The sequence below is a fragment of the Ostrinia furnacalis genome, unplaced genomic scaffold (genome assembly GCF_004193835.3).
Source record: "Ostrinia furnacalis isolate ACB-3 unplaced genomic scaffold, ASM419383v2 OfSCF3015, whole genome shotgun sequence".
In the NCBI taxonomy this organism is placed as follows: domain Eukaryota; kingdom Metazoa; phylum Arthropoda; class Insecta; order Lepidoptera; family Crambidae; genus Ostrinia; species Ostrinia furnacalis.
Genome location: NW_021133254.1, coordinates 40,934 through 66,463, shown reverse-complemented (window position 1 = coordinate 66,463; position 25,530 = coordinate 40,934). Strand labels below are relative to the sequence as shown.

Sequence of the window (25,530 nt, the reverse complement as noted above, 5' to 3'; positions counted from 1 at the left end):
ATGTTTCGCAGCATGGAGTAGGGACGGGTCGAGCCTCAAGTCACTGCTGCGTCGACTGACCGCCCGCTGCGCGCAGCGGCTGCTAAGACCCGCATGCATTCAAATTTACATTCTGTATCCATACAAGTTTTATTGTGAATAGTTTTAACCCTCCATCGCACACCGAAATACTGTACTGTCTACTTCTCATTCTGAGCTTTTTTGTCCTTTTTCACAGCACAACGAGACAATTTAATTAAATACTAAATCAATCACACTCCCCAATGGAGACGGAATACAGTACTGGTATTGAAATGCAAATAGAACTTTGATTGTCATTTAAAGTATGAGCTTTTAAAAAGCTCTTGAAAGTTAAAATATGGTTATACGCTACTTATGCAGTCATTTCTAACCATTGTTTATTCCATTATGCGTAGTGTGAAGTCTCATTCATTAACAAGTTAAAATCACATAAATTTGTTTTAACGACTGTCGTTCATTCTCATCTTGCCTGAATTGGTCGTCGCGTTAATAGTCAGTTAAATTAATTTTGTCGTAATTTCTGGTTTCAAAATGTGTACTCGACAAGATGTACATAGCCACGGAGCATTGTTTGAGCAAACAGCATGACACCCTCGCAAGCGTCGAACGGTAGATGTTGTTGAATAAGAAAATACACTTTTGGGAAGCAGTCAAATAGTACAAATATTGGTTGAATCCGTTCGTAGGTGCGCGTGAACCAATATTTGGTTACTTCACAGAGGTCGTTATGACTCGCTAAAGGTGGCCTTCGCATTGATATTTAGTTTCTAATGTTACCATACAGTTAAACTTTAGGTGCTCTCAAATAGGGTTTCCGTGAATCAATTGCTTCCACGACGGACCCATTTACTCGGTCGCTACATTTACGCGATCGGGTTCGACTTTATTTCTGGCCGAGTTAACGAACGTTCCGGGCACCCAATCGGCTTAATAGGAGTCTGCGTTTATTTAACCGCTCGTAATTCCAACGATTTGGTGTGGATTTTAAAGCACCAACAGTATGCAGTGATAGTTGTGTCTGGTGTCGCGTTCGTATCTGTTACTGTATTATGACCTTAGATTAATAAAGCCTAGATAGATAGTCAATGCACGAAAGGTGAGGCAGTTTTTAGGGAGCCGGCACGGCTTACCCGTAAACGTCACATGAACTGTCAAAGTGAAAAATTGGTAAACACGTCCGACGAATTTTAATTAATTATAATGGTTTGTGCTGTGAAAGGGTGTCTAAAATACATCAGAAAAACGAAAGAAAGTGACCAGTGTTACATTTCATAAGTAAGTACTACAATTCGACGCGTAATTTGCTTGAATTTGGCTTTCAAAAATTAAATACGGGAATGATACCAGTAACAAGAAAATTTATTTCCCAATTGTTCGCCGTACAAATACACTTCCTTTTTTATGAAATCGAGACTTTTAAGTCGATTTATCTTATTGTTATTAGGTAGATACTTTGAATTCAATAAATAAGTAAGTAAATGATGCGTTTTGTTTTTGTTAATTATAAAATAATTAAAAACGTATTAAAAATTTCCCTACTTTCGGGAAAATCGCCTTCACTGTCTACACTCCCCAACAAAATTGACACTAATGACATAAGATTTTTGCCTCACTCTTGACGAAGCGTTTGTATGAAGACTATCCATCTAGGTTTTATTAATCTAAGATTATGACATTCCACGACTTGTTATTCTCTCAACCATAATAACCATCTATCTTATTATGAGTTGTCATATTTCTTACGATTTAATTTATGTTAGTGACACAGATATCTCTAGTGGTACATCATACAGTTCTAAGAATACAAACCAAAGAACTTTAGAAACCATCTTTTTTGCGAAACTAAAATTTTTCAAATTCTCCGTAAAATCTCGGTCGTTAACTTTAACGAAGCGTAGGGTTGTTAGGTTAATTGTTGCGAGCATATCGTCGATCTCGACTGCGCCCACATTACCATGTACGACTGTCCCACTAGGGCCACGATTACATCTCGCGTCTGTCGTGATGCGAAGAAATTCTCGATTGTGCTCCACAGTCACGTTCTTACCTGGACGGTGGCGTGCGACGGAAAATCTCATGCAAATAATGTGCAATAAAAGTCAATAGGGATTTACTGTCGCGACTGCAGCTTCGTACCAACATTTATTCATAACGTTTCAATAAATTCCAGAATTCTGCGAACAAAATAAAAACCTTTGGCAGTCACCCGGCGGCGCCGCGTAGGAGACGTAGGTCATAAAGAGGAATGCAAGCATGCGAGCGAGGTGTGGGCGCTGCAAGCCTTGCTCACTTCTTTTTTGCAAATGCAAATTCAATTCCGACTCGGAAATCTTTACGAGAATATACCGAATGGAAATGTTTACTTTACTCTTTTACAGCTCCATGTTTTTATTTGCCAGTTTCTCGCAAGTACCTACGGCGAAGCTGTGCGAACATTAATATTGACCGTATGGCAATTCCGTGTTGCTTACCCTTCCTCGTGGGTGTTGTGGAGTTTAACCCAAATTACTGGAATGTGCGGTTTTGTTAACGTGAGTAAAGGGTCGGTCGGTGGTTTCACATCAGACTTACTTGACTTCAGGACACGCGGTAATTTATTAGGAACCGTTTTCTACTCTACATGCTACCTCATTACCGAGTTTATACACGTGCCTTTGTTTGTTTCAATTACTGGGAACTGTTTCCGTGCTTTTTTAAATCACTGTGTAATATTTTATTCGGACGCTGCTCATTTGTCTTTTTTATTTCGCCTGCAACTTGTTTGCATCGTTTATTTTTTTAACGTTACCGTTTAACTGATCGTAGGTTTGAATCGCGTGGCGTGATTGCTATTTTTATTTTGTGCTGGGTTCGTGTGGTTGTGACTTAGGGCAACTTTAACGTCGTTAAGAGAACAAAAAGTTTTTGTGTCGTGCAGTCCGGCCTTTATCTTAGAGAACCGGTAGCCACTGAGTATAAAGTGGCCTGTCTAATTGTAATGGGCAGCAGCCAGGTGGAATAATGCCAGGGACTCGCCGCGGGGTTAAAAAGAAACGGGCGTGGCTGAGATCCTGTTTGTTTTCGACTCAACTTTAATCGAAGCCGAAACCCGTAGCTCTCTGGTTAGCGTCCTTAATTCTGATTTATAGTCACCGCATGCTGTTATTATAAAGTTGTGGTTGTATCTCCCGCGACGGGTGTACTCCCCTGGTATATTTAACATTCCCAGCTCATAATACCAATTAACTGATTCATAATTCTCAGTTAAAGTCGTTAATTAAGTTACAGCTGCAGCTCGTTCTCATAGTCCTAGATTTTTATGAGAATTTGCTCAACTTTGGCTCGAGCTTAAAAGGCACTGTTGGGAAAATCATGCAATCGTGCAGTAACAATTACCTGAGGTAAATCACCTCCTGCATTTTGAGATCCATGAGATACTCCGTTGTTTGGATAACTGCTTCATTTACTGGATAAATTGAGGTTCTTTAGAGTTAGAAAATTGAAATGCCGTTCGGGGAAAAGGTGACTTGGACGGATTGTCGGCAATTGAAACTGGGCCGGTTATACGAGGTGCTTGTTGGGATAATACAAGCAATCCATCTCCGCCAGTCGGCCTCGATGATGGATCAGTGATGGGGATCACGACTCGTTGCTTTGTTGTTTTGCTCTGTTGATAAACGCTCTGCGCCGCTTTCCATCGTATTAGAGCCTTGTTACATTTGAATAGCTTTTTTACAAGGTTAATAGGATCGTATCTTGAAGATAGTTTCGAAAAGTGCTTCGTATTATTTGTGGTTGAAACGTTGAAACGCGCATTTCTCTCATGGTAAGTACGTGACTTTCGAATATTAAAGCCCAGATATCTGTTAACATACGATTTGTATTCATAAGTTTGTATATTTAATTCAGAGTCAAGATGTATTTTTATTCAGATAGCTCATTACGCTTGTAGATCTTCTAAGATATTCTTATCAAATATTCGATTAGATAGTAATTTACTTTATAAATGAAATAAATCTACATATTCTTAAAAGTGAACGGTTATCGGTGCGCGTCAACGACACTGTATGTGATTGGAATAGCTCCGATCTCCAGGTTGCGTAGGCTTCGAATGCTTTTATGAGATAACATCATCTCATATGTCGTGTTATGGGGTGTCTTCTCGAGCTTTCACCAATGCGTCAGCGCCGCGCGGCCAATGGGCGCGTGTTGTGACAGCCTCCCACGATAAACTCATGTTTATATGCGCGCGCGCAGCCCGCCATGTTTGTTTTATCTCGATTCCGTTCGTCCGTGTTAATAAATGTCTTGTATTGGAAAAATATCTTTCTTTTTTATTTATTCAATTTTTATACCCGTCGTAAGTTTTATTTAGACATCGGTTATTAATAATAATGGATCCTTTGGGGTCGTTAGATCAAAACTCGAGATCTCCGTGGTACGTGTAGGCAGTTTTTGTTCGTTTCGTTTTTTGTTAACGTCAGATGTGTGGGTCTCATTTTTATTGGGGCCCTAACAAGGGAACGTGTTGGTGTATTTTATATTCAAAACAGATGTTATCCTGCGACGATGGCTGGGAAATTAATTGAATAAACTTTTGTTTGTTATTCGTTTCGGATCACACGCTTGTTTCAGTCTTCCCACATTTGAATAACGTAACGTTTTACGGCAGGTGTAAATATGGCGGGCACGTACAGTGTGGTTCGTAAATCGTACCTCTGCCTCATGTTGTTTAGCATATTTATTTGGAAATTAGGGATTCTACATCTTTCCCAAGGATTTAATCCTTTTAAGTAGTCGTCTGTGTACTATCAACTATGTGAAAGGTTGTAAACGAATTAATAACCATTCCTCCTGACATCGTTAATCAAAGCCATCAATTCTGCATCAAAATCACGTTTTTCATCACATCACCGAAGCAAAAACTCCGTCAACCTGTCGTTTAGCCCTTGTTAATTCGTTACGTCACCAGCGTTCTGGTCTACCGACGATTACATTACGGCTAGTTACCGCGTGTCCAATCGCCCGGTCCGGCCCGGGGCCCGGACGGCCGGCAGTCGCATTGTCCGCGTCCGGAAACCATCCCGTGACGGAAAAGCGTTTAATTGCATTTGCGCACCAAAGTGTGTGTGTTCACACAGAAACACAAAGCAATATCCAAATCGATCGTCAATTGTTAATTTTTATATACTGTTGTTATCTCGATTAAAAATACCTAAATCAGATGTTGTCTGCACGAATGCCTTTCGTAAATATCAATAAAGCATCGTCCGTTTAATAAGAAACATCACATTTTCCCTGTAAGAGATGTATCACGCAGATTTATCACGCAAATTAATACGAATTCGACAATATTTACGACTGTAATATTAAATCGGATTCTTAGAAATACCTACGTTTGATTTAACATTTTCTGATAAATACACAGAATAAAAAAAGAATCCGAAATCTAATAAAAATTTGTGTATTCGTGTGAAAAAAAAAACTCGCGGAGTCATAACGTGTAGAATTTTAATTACATAGTCTACATTTCTGCTACACGAAGACCTAATAAAATACAACATAATCAGATAGATCGATATCACTGGGTCATAATCGTTTGCACTAATTAAGTTTGTAATCAGTGCCGTAACTAGCCTTTTATGCGCCCGGTGCGAGCTTTCAAAACTGCGCCCTTGAAAAATGCTTGGTCTGGTCATTTCTGCGCCCCTCCAGGGTCGGCGCCCTGTGCCTGGGCACCGCTGGCACCGCCCTAGTTACGGCACTGTTTGTAATAAAAACTTGTCACAAGCAAATTGTGTTTCGTTGATTCAGCTTGAGATAAGGTTCAGCATATTAAAATTTGTGCAAACTCTTTGCATCGAAAATAACGCGAGAGCGCGAGCATCGGAGGGCACGCCCCACAACCGTTTACGATTTGCTTTTTTTGCCCATTGTTTACTTTACGGGCGATGTTAAATTTTTATGATTTTCCATCGCCTGACGGTCGGCTTCGTAAATTATGTTCCGAACAGTTTCCAATTCGATAATTCCCGGTTACGCCGCAGCTTTAGATTGCCTCCGCTCGAGCGTCCGATTACGTCCTCAATTCAGTACCTTCCGCCCCCCCTCCGCAATATAAAACCTTTCCTCTGGCTGGCAGTAGTTTATAAAAGTAAAATATGATATCTAGGTGTTGGCGAGGTGTAAACAGCGCAGGTTAAGCGCGCTGCCGTCGACGCTCTTTTGGAGAGCCCTCGTCGAGAGCTCTTTACAAACTGCTCTCTTCAGGCCTCGCCCAACGGACGATTTTTTAAACATTCACATTGCATTGTTCCCCTTTCATTTCGTAGGAAACTTATTCAAACACGCGTGTCAAAACGTCGAAAAAGTATAAAATGATTCCTGATATTTTCCTCCTCGGGCCTTATAACCTTTCTAAAGTTTCTAAGTTCCAGAGCAAACAACTTCTGTGCCCTGCGGACGTCATGTTGGTACAAATCCACATAATACGGGCGGTGGGATAATATTTGGTGAACGCTATTTGACAAGCGTGTTCGTGTGTTTTGTTATTGGACACCTCCACTCGGCATACAGTTTCTATTTGAATTGCACTGACACAAACTACGAGTTTTCAGGAAAGGTGGCTCTGATGAGAACTGCTGCTTACACATTTTCCTTGGAGACATAAGAATGTCCAGTAGCCGTGATAACTTGGAATAATCTTTATCGGGTCGCGATAAGGTACACGAAAATAAATCTCATATCGCAATAACATGGTCGATAAGCAATCGATTTTTGGGGAGCTACCGTGCGATAACCTCTGTAGAAGGATTGTCGTTATCTGTCAGATAAGCTCGAGAAATGTTCGCTGTCAGGTCTAGTAGTCGTGCACGTGGCCTGACTCGGTAATTGGATTTAAACGATACAAGAAACAAATTCATGCGAAGGGTTGTTGGGCATAATCCTGCAACATTTACAAACACGTCACGACCGCCTTCGTGCTTAGTTTTTTTTCTATTTTATGTGCGTTCTGTCGTTTGTCACATCGCAGGGTTCTTGAGATGCCGTGAGTTTTTATTTAAGTTTCCAGTCATGATGTTTGTCGAGACCCTTGGGAGATACAATTTGGTTTAACATAAACATAAGATTTAAATTGCTCCTTCAGGTATAGATAGCGGTTTGCGCAGTTCTAGTGGCAGTTTGAGGCCTCGAGCGACCATGATCCATTTCGATCACGACTTAAAGCGGTACTTTCTCAATAATCCCATCCCAACTAATATTATAAATGCGAAAGTAACTCTGTCTGTCTGTCTGTCTGTTACGCTTTCCCGCTTAAACCTCGCAACCGATTTTGATGAAATTTGGCATAGAGATAGTTTGAGTCCCGGGAAAGAACATAGGATAGTTTTTATCCCGGTTTTTGAAACAGGGACGCGCGCGATAAAGTTTTTCTGTGACAGACAAAATTCCACGCGGGCGAAGCCGCGGGCGGAAAGCTAGTGTATGATAAATAGATTTCGCAGAAGTATTGGAAAGGGACCATTATCTGTTACACTACCTCTGTAGGTACTCATTAGTATATTACGGACATATTTTGCTCCACTTTACCAAGGAAACGGATGAATCAACACCATTGTCTTTAAATGTTTTGTTTCATTATGACTTTATAAGCCTAACGATACATTTATTCAATAGTTAGTTGATGTTGTAAGTTACGTGTGTCGGTACCAGGCGCGCATAACTCCGCTGAAGTTAATTTCCTCTCGCGTTCCGCACGTGACGTCATAAATTTCAAGACACCGAGTTCAATTTCGCCAGTATCCAACTTGTCTGCAGCATAAACACAACGTTGAACGACTTTGTTTTGATAGCTCAGTATAAAACGTTCGCTATTATTGTAACGATAATATTTACCCTTTCGCGATGTAATTTAGCGACAGGTGGCAACTGTTTACATCAACTCGCTCGTGTCAGAGAATAAATCCGTCGACAGAGTACTGCAGGGCGCGCATCGTTAACGGGTCATGTTTATTTTATTACAACACTATTAACACGAGCACTGATAGCATTATTATAATAACATTTACATGCCGTATTTATTTTCCCGGTGTCAATCGTGAAACGATTCATAACTGTCGGCTAATTAAGTCGCAGCGATCGGTTTCTATCTCGCCGCACGTAATTAAGAGGAGAGCGTACAATACACATCTGGTTTGTAGCAAAAAATTAGGAAAAGATCCCGACTGTCAAACTAATTCATCGGGATTAGGTCGGGCTGTTCGGGCACGCGGGCAAAAACCGGCATCCATCAACGCGCCGATAAGCTCTGAGGCATTTTAAAACCGCTCTCATTTGCGACACAATGCGGACGAGCGCACTCCTAATGAAGTTTCTAATATAAACACCTATTAATGTCATGCGAAACCTTTGATCTCTTATTTTCAATAAAAGCTAAACAACCTCGACTAATTAAGTCGATACGCGGAGATTATGCATAACGACCGTTCTCATTTAGCCCCTCGGACGTCTCGTGAGCTCACACTCTTGGGTTTGCGTAATCGAAAGATTTTATGATAAGATGGTGTCTTGTTAATTTCAAGATCGTAAAAACACCTGAGTTTTGCAAGTTTCACAGCGGGTGAATAGGTCAAGGCGTTTAATTAATACAGTAAATTTGTTTAATGCGAACGCACGTGTAATTGTATTACTGTGTAATTAAATACGATGTAGGGGGTGCCGGGGTAAATGGTATGTGTAACAACGCAGCGGTGAAGTATGGCGGTGATTATTACGCACATTATCCTCCCCGAGATGGTGCCCTTCCTTCCTTCGCACCCTCGAAATGCCTGCTGCTCCATACACCTTGATTTTGTTTTGGGAAATGGCAAACGCAGAGAGATCAGCGCTGAATGAATTTTCTGTTTTATATTGATGTGGTTGGTCGAATGTATTTACATTTGTAAGAAAAGAAGGTTCTTTACCTCTGTCTCACTTAGAGTCTATTACTTAGAGTGCCCTTCACTTATCTTTTCCCTTTGTCGCACATTCAGACAATTGAGACAAAAGGACGACAGCGTCTGCTGTTCTAACATTAATGCTACCCAAGAAAGGTCTGGCTTAGCGATGTAGAATCGGCGTAGCCTGAGGCCAGACTCATTAGTACGACTAAAACTAGCTTTCCAGACGGTGTTTTCTCTGCAGATGGGCTCAGATGGTCCACAAGTCTGCCAGACAGACGGCTCGTAAATATCTAGCGAGCGTTTTCAAAGGAATCAGTTTAATGATTGATGTGTAATATAAATCAAAGAAGTGGCCCACAAATACAAAACAATGTCCCTAAGGTCTTCACACCTTAGCAAGGGCTTAATTCTGAGGCCTTTGTGAGGATAGGCTTTGAACCGTCCGTTCGAAGGGCAAATCTTGTTAACGACAAAGCCCCAGCGGACAGACAGACAGCCCAACAATAAGGGATCACGTTACCCGCTTCGCTTCCGGAACGCTGATCCCGAAAACCTCAAAGTTTTACACCTGACTACACCTGAGTTGGATTTTTATACAAATGCTATTACGCAATTTGCAACGGTTCGATTGATTTGTAGAAATATAATTTGAGGTTTAGTTTCGATGTATCTTTGCGGTATTTAAATTGTCAGCACGAGTAAGCGTGTGCAAGTAACGACGATATCCCTAGTGCGTTGGGGAATTTCAATAAAATATTTATAGCTGTTTACGGCAAGCACGACAAATTTGGTTCGTGAGCTGGACTCGCAGATTTACTACCATCTAATTCCGTCGGGCGAAGCGGGAGCGTCTGCGCTATGTAAACTATACTGTTGCTATCGAGGGGCATTCAAAACAACGAAGTCACTGCTTTTCAACGGCAAACGAGGCGATTAATAGTACGGAGCGTCGATTAGTCGTCGCCCGCGGCATGTGCCGGGCTGTCCCTTAGTCATCAAGCCAATGTTTTCCGGTAAAAGAGCCTATAAAACTGTCGCCATTGCAACAGGCTCTACCTAAATACAGTTTTTTACGACGCCTCCAATACTATTCTTAACACATCGTATACCCATTTTATGATAACCATTATCACGCGTAGTTATGGGATGTGGTAAAGTTGTAAAATTCAGTTATTTATTTAGCGGTTTTCCGGCTGCTTCGTCGCCTTTACTTATTGTATATTCATTTCTATCTGAATAAATGTGGGAGATTTCCCCGTGGCGAAGTGGCGACGCGAACCCTCCGGCCTGAAGTGCATAACTCTGCGCTTTATTTTCTCCGACACCTGCATTTTGTTTTATTTCCTTGCACACCTCGTCCGCATAATTCCACAATAATGCCCCTGTTGTGCCCTAAAATCCTTATATCCAACGCCTTGAAGGGGAACTTTCTATACGAAATATCAGCGGGCATTGTTCGTCGCTCTATTTTATTCCTTACAAATGGGTTTTTGTACGAACGTAATGAAAGCTTTATTCGGAGGTGCGAATGTAGAATGCGTCAATAGTGAACACGCGATTTCGCGCGATATTCCTCCGCCCTCCACCGCACAATGGGTTGGAGTCTATTAATATAATTCTTCGGCAGTTATATAAATACAAGTGGTGTTTAAAAGAAATCTGCGATAAGCCTCAAAAGCGCCGTTTGGTTTTAAGAAATTAGTTAATGTAAGCAAAAAAAGTGGGCGCCGTCGGAGGCGGGTGCTGGTTATCTCTTGTTATTTGTCGCATCGAGTGGTCTCGTTCCTTTTGCTGGCCGCTTCAAAGGCGCCGCGCACGGTAGCACCGCAACCACTTATTACCTATGTGGGAATGTTACGGAGCAACTTGTGTCACATCTTTATTGCCCAATCAAAATTCGTAGATTCGTGCCGCGGGTTTCCGTGCTCAACGGCTATTAAAACTAGAGAGGACGTTTCTAGGAAACAATTTATTATACAGTGGTGCTGATCTTCCTCTGATACCATTGATAATACCAGCCGGTATTTACTTAGCTTGTTAGTAACAATTTGGTTGTGTAGATACGTGGAATTAAAAATACAAAGGTGAGTAATTATTACAAACAAGCTTTCATAAGTCGCTTGGCCAGTCGTGCATCTGGAATTATAATGCGAGCGCGGGCGAGGCGGCGGCTGCGACCTATATGCAAATTGAATGACACTGTGGTATATTGTGCTCGTTAGCAGTTAATCGTGGTTATCGCTTCTCGAATAAACAAATAGCCGTTAACGGCGTTAAAATTATTAATTTAATCGCACGCATGACCGTTTCGGCGTCTCATTTGCATGTGGGTGTAATATCGTGGAAAATGTACAAACATGTTTAGATAGGACATTAATATTTAACGATTATAGTGTTATTAACACCGATCTGACTGCGGGATGGGCAGCAACGTGGATCCTGTTTCCTTATTTATGTGGAACCGGTCATTATGAAACTTGTTCACGACACTGTTTAGGGGCAAAGTAAAAATATTTAAGATTGAAGCGCCACATGGGCACCAGAAATCCGTTTAATGTGGTGTACGTTACAATTTAACGTCTGGGGAATCCTGTTGAACCCCTTATCTTGTTATAAAGAAAAATTTAACGACTCTCTCTTTACTTTCATCAAGTACCGTAAATATGTATTTCTGAGCCCGCTCTGCAACATTTTGGTTTACCATTGGTGGTGGTGGATATTTTGTTACAATATATTTTAAATCAATCTACATTTTAGCAGGTATTCCTATTCTGTCCTAGATATTTGTGCGAAAATACACAGTAATTGGTTCTACAGTTCACTTATATTAGACAATGATACTTTACTCGGTCCGAACTAATATTATAATAAACATCCATGATAAATATGAATGTTGTCGTAAAACCCGGTTATCTACTGCCGTTTCTTGGTCCTGATATGTAGCCACTCGATACCAGAGCTAGTTATAGTCAACTCATGGCCATAATGTTTCATATTTTAGTCCTTACCGAGAAGGGAAAAACTTAAGTACTTCAGCGGAACCACTTAAGTGGCCATATGAGGGACATATTAGGAGCCTTGTCGCCATATCGTAATAATTCATAGCAACTAATAACACTATTAATAGTGAACGTGAATAAATAAGCAATGCACTTGGCGTCATGTTGGGCTTGTAATTATCATAAATTATAATTAAGTAATTACTGGCAACACATTAGGGAAAGACTGTGGTCTTGAGACACTGAATCCAAGACGTAGCTGTAGTTTGGACGAGAAAAATGAAGATGCCTCAAAGCTTCCCGAAGCAGAGTTAGATTCGAAGATTGATCTATTTTTAGAAATTGGACTTATCTAACAGGACTGGACTGTTTGTCCCGACTATAGAGTCTAACCTTCAGAGGAGTGGGTGCAACATTATAATTTGATATAATTTTCGTCTTTTCATGTTTATTTTGAGGCTGACATATTGAGGAGAGCTTCTACTGAGGCCATCGAACATTGCGCCCAGGTCTTCCGAGATTTCAGCCATAACTACACGATATAGTCAGCGAATCGACCATCTCGCATTTTTTTTTCCTTCAATGAGCTTTAGCTTCTATGGCTGGCTAGCTCTACATAAGACACTATACCCAATTGAACGTATTAGAGATGTTTTTACCAAAGTTTTTCGTTAGTTCCCATGGTTATCGTACGGGGCAGGTGGCGCGGGCGTCGGGTTGCGGCACCTTTGTGCGCGCGCTTTGATCTCGCCGCATTGTGCGCGTGCGCTTTCAACTTTTTGCCGCGATTCCGCGTGTTATTGATGCGAAATGATTTTTGGACTCGATCTCTCAATGGGTGTATTGTGGACTGGATTTCATGTTCTTTGCCATCTCAAATGCTAAACAAACGAGTTCTTATTACACAGTTGTTGTTATAGGATCCGGTAGGTTTAGTAATTTTACAAAAACTTGAAGAATAAACTTCTTGGAAAAATACTATTTTAAACGTACAAGAAATAAATAATAAATGTGACAGTTATTGCCATTAGTAGTTTACATAAATAAGCAAGTGTTACAAAATTAACGTAATTATGTATCATATTCCTAAACACGAGTCTTATCAATTCGTAATGACATCTTATTAGAACTAAACACGTTTGACCCAATAGTCCATGAATTCATTAATTAATCACCACGCTTATCGTATTGCATTGCATGTTATGACATTAAACATACCCCTAATGAGCAACAAAACAGTATTGTTATTTTTTGTATTAAAGATAACTGAGTAACGTGGACTGCACTTCAGACTATGTATACTTAGTCCATTTAAGTTTGAAAATTAGTGTCTAGTATGACTTTACCATCAAATAGAGTTGCTTACTTGGTGTGTCATGGACATTGGACATAGTTCGTCGTACTAAACTGTCGTATAATAATATGAAACAAATGCCATGGTAATCAATAACCAGTTTTTACCCGACTAAGGAAGAAGGGTTATGATATGTTTTACTAGAATTCCGCCCGCGGCTTCGCCCGCGTCGAATTTTGTCTGTCAGAGAAAACCTTTATAGCGCGCGTCCCTGTTTCAAAAACCGGGATAAAAACGATCCAAACTATCTCTATGCCTCGGTTCAGTGATTTAGGCGTGAAAGAGAGACAGACAGACAGACAGAGTTACTTTCGCATTTATAATATAAGTATAGATTGCTTGTTAAGTACTGTTCTGCTTCTGAAAAGTTTACTAATTGTGAACCTTCTCCCCCAGGACTTACGGCGGAGTTGTTCTACGTGCGGGACGGGCAGATCAACTTCTACGCCCTCAACTTTGTGGTGCCGGTGCCGGCCACCATCGGCGAGCTGCACTTCACGTGGCAGAGCCTCACCAGGAGACCGGTAAGCAGAATCATTTGTTTAGGCTGAGTCATCATCATCATTTCAGCCATAGGACGTCCACTGCTGAACATAGGCCTCCCCCAATGTTTTCCGGTGATGGATGGAGTTTGACAGATTTTTGACGTTTGTTAAAGAAAGATGGTGCAACCCAGCCTACAGTTTAAAAGTAACGGTAGATGACTGTCGTGGTAAAGTTGGGTACTGGCACTACTGGCTAATGCCAAAGAGCAATGATAGAGACCTAATGGCGGGATATAATGCCCGATAAATTCAGGACATGACGAAAATAATAGATTTCAAGTTCTAATCAATTCCCTCTCAATTTATGAAAATCTCAATAAGAAGACCTGTAGAGATTTAACTCCAATGACAATCACAGTGTTCAATTCTTAATTGAACTTTAATTCTAGTACATAGTTAGTACTTAGACTTACTACCTACTACAGCTTAACTTTTAAAATCGTTTTCTAATTCAACGCTGTAGTTTTGCCCACAGTTTTGCCAGTGCGTTTTCAGAATTTAGAGTTAGGTACCTTTTTTCGCGACACACTATACCTAATTACCCATAATGTACACGACGTCATATTATACCTTCAAAATATTCTTCACGCCATTCTTTTAATACAAATTACACNTCGCCATACAAGACGTAGCTGTAGTTTGGACGAGAAAAATGAAGATGCCTCAAAGCTTCCCGAAGCAGAGTTAGATTCGAAGATTGATCCAATTTTAGAAATTAGACCGATTTTACTTGACTCTTTGTCCCAAGTAATAATCGAGTGTAGAGTCTAACCTTCAGAGGAGTGGGTGCAAAATTACATTTGACATAATTTTCGTCTCGTTCATGTTTATTTTGAGGCTCACATATTGAGGAGAGCCTCTACTGAGGCCATCGAACATTGCGCCCAGGTCTTCCGAGATCTCAGCCATAACTACACGCTATAGTCAGCGAATCGACCATCTCGCATTTTTTTTTCCTTCAATGAGCTTTAGCTTCTACGGCTGGCTAGCTCTACATAAGACTTTATACCCCAATTGATCGTATTAGAGATGTTTTTACCAAAGTTTTTCGTTAGTTCCCATGGTTATCGTACAGGGCAGGTGGCGCGGGCGTCGGGTTGCGGCACCTTTGTGCGCGCGCGCTTTGATCTCGCCGCATTGTGCGCGTGCGCTTTCAACTTTTTGCCGCGATTCCGCGTGTTATTGATGCGAACTGATTTTTGGACTCGATCTCTCAATGGGTGTATTGTGGACTGGATTTCATGTTCTTTGCCCTCTCAAATGCTAAACAAACGAGTTCTTATTACACCATTGTTGTTATAGGATCCGGTAGGTTTAGCAATTTTACAAAAAGTTGTAGAATAAACTTCTGTAAAATTACTTGTTGGCAGGCTATGCTATTATAAACATACAAGAAATAAATAATTAATATGACAGTTATTTCCATTAGTAGTTTACATAAATAAGCAAGTGTTACAAAATTAATGTAATTAATTATGTATCATATTCCTAAACACAGGTCTTATCAATTCGTAATGACATGTTATTATAACTAAACACGTTTGACCCAATAGTCCATGAATTCATTAATTAATCACCACACTTTATCGTATTGCATTGCATGTTATGACATTAAACATACCCCTAATGAGCAACAAAACAGTATTGTTATTTTTTGTATTTTTTGTATTTTTGTGTTAATTGAGTAACGTGGACTGCACATCAGACTATGTACTTAGTCCATTTAAGTTGGAAAATTGATGTCTAGTATGACTTAACCATTGATAGAGTGGCTTACTTGGTGTGTCATGGACATAGTTCGTACTAAACTGTCGTATAATAATATGAAACAAATGCCATGGTAATCAATAACCAGTCTTTACCCGATTAAAGAAGGAGGGCTATGTGTTATTGCTTGTACTGTTCTGCTTCTGAAAAGTTTACTAATTGTGAACCTTCTCCCCCAGGACTTACGGCGGAGTTGTTCTACGTGCGGGACGGGCAGATCAACTTCTACGCCCTCAACTTCGTGGTGCCGGTGCCGGCAACCATCGGCGAGCTGCACTTTACGTGGCAGAGCCTCACCAGGAGACCGGTAAGCAGAACTATTTGTTTAGAGCAGTGGTTCTTAACCTTTTAAGTCATGAGGGACCATTTTACCAAATTTCTGTCTTGTCAGGGACCACCTCATAATCGGTCAAAACCCGTTTAACTGCAAAAATCAGTGAAAAGTGGTTTTAACTAGAGATGTAACGGATATCCGGTAACTATCCGGTAGGCCGGATATCCGGAATAAATTTACTATCCGGCCGGATACCGGATATTAAAAAACTACGACATTTTCCTATTCATAAAATGAAATACTTTAATCTTTGAGGTAAATATCAATGAAATGGCTTATAATAATGACGGCTTTTATTTAAGGTCCAAAAAGTTACAAAAAAGCCATAATAAGGCCTTTCAAAATTCTATTTTTTCTGGGCTAATCACTCTAATGACGAATACAAAGATAGTAAACATAATTATGTTAATGTCGAAATATTGCCAAATAAAAAAGGCGATCTTTTTTTCACTGATGGTCTGGTTTCATAATCTGGTCTCTGGTGATATGATGCATGCAGTTCAGTCAGATTACGCAGCAAGTAAACTAATTTAATTTTCGCTATTCAATCACACACTCGCTATAACAACTGAAATCACCCGAATTGATCTGCCCCCTAGACAAGTGGCAAAATCTGACATTCTATTCGGACGGATTCGATTTTCGCGTTCGAAGCACCTGTGCGTCGCTAAACTCGTCACGACATGCAACGAGACAATGGGCCAACTATCCGGCCGCCGGATATCCGGCTATCCGGCCTAGCAGCTGGCCGGATATCCGGTATCCGGTATCCGGCCAAACAACTCTCCGTTTCATCTCTAGTTTTAACCTAGGTGTGCAAGTGCACTTTGTGGACCACTTGGAATGTTTCCAGGGACCACCAGTGGTCCGCGGACCACCGGTTAAGAACCACTGGTTTAGAGTTAAAAAATTCTGGTTGAAAAATCTCATAAATCTCATTTATTTTTTGCAAATAGGCTTTTAAAAAGCAGTTTTACACGTCCCAGTATTGAAACTACTACTGCTTCGGGACAATAAATGGGCCAGTGCTGAGAAGAAGCAGCGCAAGAAATTCAGTCACTATTTTAGATAGAGACCTCCCAGTAAATATGTTTCTTGTTAGAGACTGTTCTGGTAAAGGTGGGTATTGGCTAATGCCAATGAGCAATGATGGAGACCTATGGCGGGTTATAATGCCCGATAAATTCAGGACTTGAGAAAATTAAGGTTGAGTTTCTATAGTTCAACGCTACCGTTTAGCCAGTGCGTTTTCAGAATTCAGAGTTACCTTTTTACGCAACACACCTTCAAAACATTCTTCTCGCCATTCTTTTAATACAAATTATCAATGGACTATAAAATGCTTCTGGATTTATGGATCATCTGACCAAATATGACGATGCCATATCATCAACTTTGTACATGCCACGTATTGATATAAAAAAACTCGGTATGAGACAATCCGAGACATTGACAGACTATTATTCATTTATTTATTACTCAGTACATGACCACTTGAAATACCTGCAGATATAAACGTAGATGCATGCAGCTTTTTGTTCGTTACTCGTCAGGTATTCTTTCGCTATGTGCATTCGTCCGGTAAGACATTTAAAAGTCTAAAGCAATATATTACGAGGCTCCTCCACTGCTTAAACTGAACAATCAGTTCTATGAAACAATCGCACCATTATGGTAAACTCCGGCATGAGCTGAATGCTAAGTGATCAATGAGTACGGATTACACCGAGCACGCCAGCACTAAACAAATGCAAGTTTTCACTTCGAAACAAGTTTTTCTCCCGACTTTCTGAGATTTTTTACCGCATCTTCAATTATGTACTTTATAGACAAGATTCCTCCGCATCCTCTCTCTAACTTCCGCAGCCGTAATTAACTTGTGAAGGCAGGAAGAAAGAAGGCAAGTTTATTTTTTCTGCGTCCAAGTTAGCTTGTTTGCCCTCGCCTTCGCAAACAACTCATTCATATGGTAATTCTACGGTAGCACCGACATCCGATATCACAATGTCCTGATAACAGCACCGAGCAACCAAATAATCTTGCTTGGCAGTTTGCCCATGGATTTTACCCTGTCCAACGTTTGATTGATTAGCCGGATATTTATTTTCGTCTTTACATTTGTATATTTCTAATTCAAATTAGACCGCCTCCTATGCAAATAATCCGGCGGCGAATCACGATGCATCGCCTCTTTTATTTGCTTTGCATCCTGTGCCCTGCATCACTAACCAAATATTATGTGCATTATTTATTTTATGCGGCGGCTGTACTCCGGCGATGCTGCGAGACGAGCTCGTTACATTCGATTTGGGCAGAAGCGACGCACAAACGGTTTCAACGTTCACATTTCAAAAGCGAGAACCCGAAAACGAGTTCAGTGCTCTTGTCAATAAAACATCTGCTTATTTAGGACGGTATTTGCAAGTCATAAGAAAACGCTTTTTGAAGCCCGAGTCGTTTCGATTCGAATGTATTCAGGGACATGTGTGTTCTCGTCTGGATATATTCTATAATGGTGTAATACTTTTTGGATTTATTAAGATTCGCTTAGCGTTTTAAAAAGTAAAAGGTCAGGAATATGCTGCGGTTGCGATCCCGCGGCCTGGCCCTTATCGGCATCTCGGCGGCTTCGGGCGGCGCTATCAGATCGGCCCCCGGCTCTCGACTCCCTTATTTGCCCGGCGGCGCCTTTGACTAGAGCAAATATTTGGTAACCTGTTAACTAGCGCCGATGAGCGATCGCGCCATTGTCTGTACTCACCGACTGTCGAGTGATAATATTTAATTAGCGGCTTCGCTGTCGCACCTACGCTCACAAGTCGCGATGCTTCTCTAATGCGCCGAGGTGCCGGCCAAAGGGCCCGCGGCGAATAATGTTTGTTTAAACGCCGCGGCACACGGCCTGTGATTAACTTGATAATGACCGTCCCATGACATGACCACAATATTTAACTAGACTCGGCGAGCTTCAGGCAGATAAACTATTCAAACCATCTGCTAAGCTCGCCGCTGCGTGTGATAATACGCACGTCATTCACATAAGGGAAACATAAAGCGCATTGAACGATCACATGTCCGCGGCTACGTTTGCATATTATGTGGCTATGTGCAAATATAGCAACAGGAAAGTGTTGTTACTAAATACCTAGGCGTAAAGTTCCCGTAAAAGTGTTCGTTATAAGTAGTAAAAGGAGCGCCAGTCGTGATCTCCCGGTGGGCAACAGTCGACATTTGATCTCTGCTGACGCTGCCATATACACCGCCGCACACCATTTAGGGTCACTTGGCGTGCTGTCGTACGTCAATTGCACGAACTGATACTGTTATATCGTGATGAGACATCCGTTAGGAATGCAGCATGTTTTCACGAACGCAAACACCCATTTCGGGCTCGCATTAACAATATGTTTTTTGTTGCAGTTACCATACACCCTCCACGTGGAAGTAGTAAATCACTCCGAAGCAATGCACACGCCGGAATTTAACATTTCGACGGAGGGTTTCGTGCCCACGGAACCGCAGACTTGGCAAGTCACCTTGCCGTGTACACACACAGTCGCTGCGGAGGTTGACATCACAATTTCTCTGAACGTCTCGACGGGTTCCTCGTCTACTACCTTACATTTTCGTCGAAGGAAAATATGTTTGAAGGACGCGCCTCGTCCGGCCGTCAGAGTGGACAGCGTTCCTCACGCACAGACCTCTGCAGATATATTTTACGCGGGAGCTGGTTGTGCTGGCGGCGCACTACTGATAGCAGCAGTGGCAGCCGCGGCGTGTAGAGCTCGAGCTAGGAAACTCAGAAGAGCTCGCAGCGATGAACAAGACGCCCACGCATTTCTACCTGATTCGTCTTGTAAGTCCGCCGCCAGTTATACCAGCTACCGTCGCCCAACATCTCTCCCCGCCGCAGCGGCTGAAGAGAGAGCGAGAGATCTGCAGCAGAGGATAGCAGAGCTCACCATACAAAGATGTCGAGTGCGGCTACGCTCAGTGGCGATGGAAGGAACGTTTGGACGGGTTTATAGAGGAACGTACGCAGATGAAGATGCTAGGGAGCAAGAAGTGCTCGTTAAGACTGTTGCTGAACACGCTTCTCAAGTGCAGGTAAATAACAAAAGTCATTTTCGTAATAATACATTGATGATCTGTATTCTGTACTTACGAATCTTTGTAACACAACATTTTCTTTTTAGGTGTCACTACTTCTACAAGAAGGTTGTATGCTGTATGGCTTACATCACGAGCGAGTGCTGTCGGTTCTTGGGGTCAGCATAGAGGATCAGACAGCTCCGTTTTTGTTATACCCCTGGGGCGCTAGCTGGCGGAACCTGAAGCAGTTTCTGTTGGCTTGCCGAGGAGTGACGGTGGGAGGGGCGGCGGGAGGAGCGCCGCCTCCGCCGCTGACGACCCAACATGTGGTGCGGATGGCGCTCCATGCGTTGGATGGACTACTGTATCTACATTCACAGCATGTCTTACATAAAGACATTGCTGCTAGGAATTGCATGTGAGTATGGAATCCTTGCTAACAAATTACCTTTTAACATTTAGATATTCGTTTTGCTGATATTTTTTGGTTCAAAATTTAAGCTCTTAAGCCTATAAGATCACTCATGTATGTTGTTAGACAAGTTTAGGTGGCATCTTAGTAACGAGCTCCTTTCTTCAACAGAGTGGACGAAAATCTCCGCGTGATGATCGCCGACAACGCGTTATCGCGGGACCTATTCCCGGCAGACTACCACTGCTTAGGCGACAACGAGAACCGGCCCATCAAGTGGCTGGCGCTAGAATCTCTGACCAAGAGGCAGTTCAGCCCCGCAGCTGACGTATGGGCGCTAGGGGTGCTTCTATGGGAACTGACCACGTTGGCCCACCAGCCCTATGCGGAGGTGGACCCTTTCGAAGTGGCAGCGTACTTGAGGGACGGCTACCGGTTACAGCAGCCGGCGAACTGCCCTGATGAACTGTAAGTAGTCTTTTGTTTCATTGTGTTTTGTTAACATCTGATGTGTACGAGAAGTAGTGAAGAGTTTCCTTGTGGGTTCGATTCCTAGAAAGAAACCATTTAAATATTGTCTTCAGTTTTGTTGTTGTTGCCCCCACAGTAGAAGATTTCTGCTAATCTTTTGAATATTTTTTGAATTTTCTCGAAAAATCACTTGGTTTAAATTCCTGGTTTATCGAGGGGTCACTAATTGGTCCCCTGACACCTTGACATTCCGTTTCTGTATATTCGTATTGAAAAGAAGACTAATATATGTGGCAATACTTATTGAATGATAATGATAATTGTCTATTGATTAACGACATGCGTGTTAACAGACACGGCGGTCAATAAGCTCACGCGATGCCAAGGTGTTAATGTGAAAAATATAATAAAAACCCAACTTGTTAATGACGTACAAGCTTTTTAAGTCTTAATGAAGGCGACTGAGTGTTATTAATTGGTCAGAGTTAACAACGGTTTTCAGTTTTACCAGTTTTACTTACATATGAATGTTTTCCTATAGGTTCGCAGTGATGGCATACTGCTGGGCCATGTCTCCCGACGACCGGCCCACGCTGCCTCAGCTCCAGATCTTCCTTCGGGACTTCCACACGCAGCTCACTAGATTCGTCTAAACCATTCCGTTATCACTAAAAAGACATCCCAAAGACGACAATAACTAAAAGTGAAAGTCAAATAAGTGAGATAATCTTCTAGAGACATAACAAAAGAGGCCTTATCGTATAGCACAAGATCTTCAGTGACTTTTAGTGATTGTGATTTTTGTTTTCACGTTGTGCGGGAGTAAAGTGAAAATTTTCAAAGAGACTGATTTTTATAAAAACGTTTTTATTAAAATGTGAATTCCTAGAGTTTATTTATGATCCACTCCGCGTCGCCGTCACACGTTTCTGGTGTTCGTACTTGTACATTTTAAGCACAATTGAAGTATTGTTTTAAGTGTTCTCAAATGTTTGCCAATGATAAATGTTACGTTTTTGTGAGTTTGTGACTTAAAATAATATTTCTTTTGACACTCCAACCCAGATGATAACCAGAAGCGTGTAACGTTGGCTTCGAGTATTGTAATTATTGTTTGAAACCTCAATACTGCCATATTAGAATAAGAGAGTATTTGTAAATATTATTAATACACGATTGTACTGTATAATACGTATATTGAATGTGCCTCAGATTTTATGAAAGATTTAGATGTTTATAAGTGTTCAACTGGTTTATAAAATTACTCATTAAGACTGGAATAGCATCAATTTATTAACATTATGACGACTTCTAGTATACTCAATACTTATTGTAGTTATGTATAAAATGCCTTTTTCAATACAGTTATAGCGTTACTATCATCACATCCCACCACTTTACTAGTAAGTAATGTATGTGATAAATAAATATTTAAAACATGGTATGTTTTAAAGACTTTCTTTTGCAAAGTTAGGGGAACAATTTTAACACCGTGGGCGATTCTCGTGAGACAAACTTTATTTCTCGTATTTATATTTTTCTACTAAAACGTACTTAATTTCACTGAATAAATATACCTGTACGTTTTTTTTACAATTTCTAAATGTTTAAATGAGAATGCTACTGAGATATGATGACGTAATTAAGCCCCGAGTGTACCAATTTGAAACCCTATGTATTGCACATAGAAAGCACTCTTTCTATTTTAAGCTTCTTTAACTTGCCGTAGAGTGATGACAATATAATTGAATTGATTTTTCCGTTCAATTAATTAATATTGATTTGAGACAGCCTTTTATGTATATAAAATAATTTTACAAGTTGTAATAAAATAGATAATAAAATCTAATCTGATTATCTGACCTTTCTAATTTATTACTATTATTACTTATGTTTATCAATAAACTATGAATAATTCAGTCAAAGTATTTGTTGTTTGGGGCGGTTACTTGTAATGTTTGTACATGTGTAAATAATTAAATATTATAATTTAACAGAAATGTGAATATACGAGTAAATTTCAGAAATTGATTTTTATCTTTACCTTATCCTTTCCTCCTTAAGCTTAAATAAAAATAAATTATTTATTTTGATCCTAGCAAAATCATAAAAGCATTTTAACAACTAAGATAATCTTTAAAACAAATATTGAGAAAGAAACGTAAATACATTATTCTTCTATTAATATACGTACAAAGATTAATAAAAAAAAACTCATGAAACAAAAACAAAAATATAATCTCAACTGTAGGCCCCGACGAGATTCGAACTCGTGATCTCCTGTTTACTAGACAGGCGCTTTAACCAACTAAGCCACGGCGCCACGTGTGGACGGGACGAAATTAAGGCAGAGTAAGATTGCTCACTCTTGTAAGCGTAACGTGTGCGCGAGTGATACGTTCGTCCATACTTTCCAGTTTACCTGTTATTATAAGAGGTGGCGGTAGTGGACACAAGTTCATTGATTAATGTAATTAAATGATAACGTAGTACCTACTATGTAAGTACTTAGTTAATATAAATTGACTAGCATATTAAATAAATAGTTTTGGGACTGACCTACATAGTTTTGTATGATGAGCTTACCTTATGCTTACGGTTTGTTTATAAGCTCTGTAAAATACTATTAGGCATTGCGAAAACTGAATAATATTTAAGTAGGAATTCTATTGTTTTCGTTTTTAAAGTCAACATAATAAATAACATTAACTTGTTAGGTAGTCAATTAGCTTGGCACTGGGAGTAACTAGGACTGAGAAGTGGCTAGCCAAAGATGATGCTCTAGTTATAAATAATTAATTGCTAGGTTTTTCTTCATTCGTTAATCGTTTGACTACTGAAAGAGAGATGATTTTGATGACATAATAATAAATGTCTCAGATATACGACCAAGCTTAAAAGCTTTAATTTCGATTTTTTTGTATCAGCAGTCGTGGCCGAGCGGTTAAGGCGTCTGACTAGAAATCAGATTCCCTCTGGGAGCGTAGGTTCGAATCCTACCGACTGCGAACTCTTTTTGTCACGTATATTTTTTTAATTAAATACAAAATTGAACTACACACCACAGCCTCCAACACTTGTAGTCACTACGCACGCTGCGTGACTGCGTCAGAGTGCTGCGTCCAATAAAAAAGATATTAAGGTAAACAAACTCACATCAGACTTCATGTTTGTTACAAAATCATTTAGATATCATTTACGAGGTAAGCCTACAAACGCCTACCATACCTCTTTATTTAGTTTATCAACACTTGTGTAAGACAGCCAGCACTCTACCAACTCTTCAAAGGGCTGTGTATTTGCCAAATGATGCTCTACATTTTTTCCGCTTCAGGATTTTTCCTAAACAATTAGCTGCGAATTCAAATATTAGGTTTAACAGAAATTTATTGAAAGGGCGAGGCGTTAAGCAGAAAGTGTCGAAACGCACGCATCGTTTTAATTATATTAATTAAGTGTGAAAAACAACATGGCCGTCGTGCTAAACAAATAATTGCTATGGATTGTGCGTTGGTGTTTCTGGTATTTAATGAAAGTATAAAGGGTAAAGGGTAATTAATGCGTTTTTTGCCCACGATTTTAATGGCAATGTGATGTTTATTCAGCTGAATTTATAATTTATATCCAATAATAATATTTATTACTAATAAATAACGTGAGTAAATAACGTTCATAATGCCTAAGACACGACACTAATTAACAGCATAAATCGGGAATAACTTTTATTTGTACAATTTATTTATCAATAAAAGAGCTTTTAAAAGCCTAAGTAATTGCAAAAATAAAAAAATTTAGAGATACTATTCTAGAAGATACATTTTTTCATCGAAAAGTAAAAAAATAAATAAATCGCACCTAATGCCTTTTGGATGACATCTCAGTATTATTTGAACTTAATTACTGAAAGGCAATAAATAAATTAATTGTCCACTGCTGAACATTGCCCGGTTGGTAGCGGCCTGCGTCCAACGCCTTGCAACCTTTATGATGTCGTCGGTCCACCTTGTGAATCGTAATTAAAGTAGGTATACAATATCAATGAAATAAATAAGTCTGCGTATCTAATATGAAATCTTATTAACCTACTATACATTATTACTCAACCTGATACCTAATTCGAGAATTATTCCAAAGCAAAGTTTCACGCTGTCGAGGCTCCGAGCTATAATTGAGATTGATAAGTGAGCTCGGCTTATCGATCTCGACTTCCGAGTAAAAGTTCTCGATTGTTATTTGAGCAAACTGCAAGCGATTCCGAGTATTTGTTTATTCAAGGTACAGTCAACGGCACAACAAGCTACCACAAAATAATGTTAAAGCAGTTTGTATTTCGCCCGCGTGCATTTCGTTCTGTCTCGTTTTTTTTGTCCAATTTCACTGGTTTTTTCATGCAGATTGAAGACCTTTTTTTTTATTTATAATTTTAATTATGTTTACGTTAGTAGTAATAATTCCCTATAACAGTATGTACTTATTTCAGGTGCAACTCAGCCTTAAAAATTATTAATTTGTTCAGCATAGTAGAAAGGGCTATGCCATAATACGAGCTCAATATCGGCAAATATTCCTTATAAAAAGTATGCAGTATATTCTTCAGCTGCTGAGCTGTAAGTA

The 25,530-nt window shown here is 40.2% G+C and overlaps 1 protein-coding gene and 2 non-coding genes across 3 annotated transcripts in view; 2 read left to right on the top strand and 1 right to left on the bottom strand.

Moving 5' to 3' along the window:
- Positions 1-22,481, top strand: part of dnt (tyrosine-protein kinase Dnt) — a 32,407-nt gene extending 9,926 nt beyond the window's left edge. Inside the window, exons 2-6 of the mRNA XM_028310409.1 lie at positions 13,692-13,819; positions 19,362-20,048; positions 20,138-20,451; positions 20,617-20,913; positions 21,458-22,481. Of these exons, the coding sequence (XP_028166210.1) occupies positions 13,692-13,819; positions 19,362-20,048; positions 20,138-20,451; positions 20,617-20,913; positions 21,458-21,569 (1,538 nt within the window). The 3' untranslated portion in view covers positions 21,570-22,481. The remainder of the gene's footprint in view (positions 1-13,691; positions 13,820-19,361; positions 20,049-20,137; positions 20,452-20,616; positions 20,914-21,457) is intronic.
- Positions 22,482-23,165: 684 nt separating this feature from the next.
- Positions 23,166-23,239, bottom strand: TRNAT-AGU (transfer RNA threonine (anticodon AGU)). The gene has a single exon. It is a non-coding gene; the product is annotated as a tRNA-Thr (tRNA).
- A 603-nt stretch (positions 23,240-23,842) lies between these two features.
- TRNAS-AGA (transfer RNA serine (anticodon AGA)) lies at positions 23,843-23,924 on the top strand. Its single transcript has one exon. It is a non-coding gene; the product is annotated as a tRNA-Ser (tRNA).
- The last annotated feature ends 1,606 nt before the right edge of the window (positions 23,925-25,530 follow it).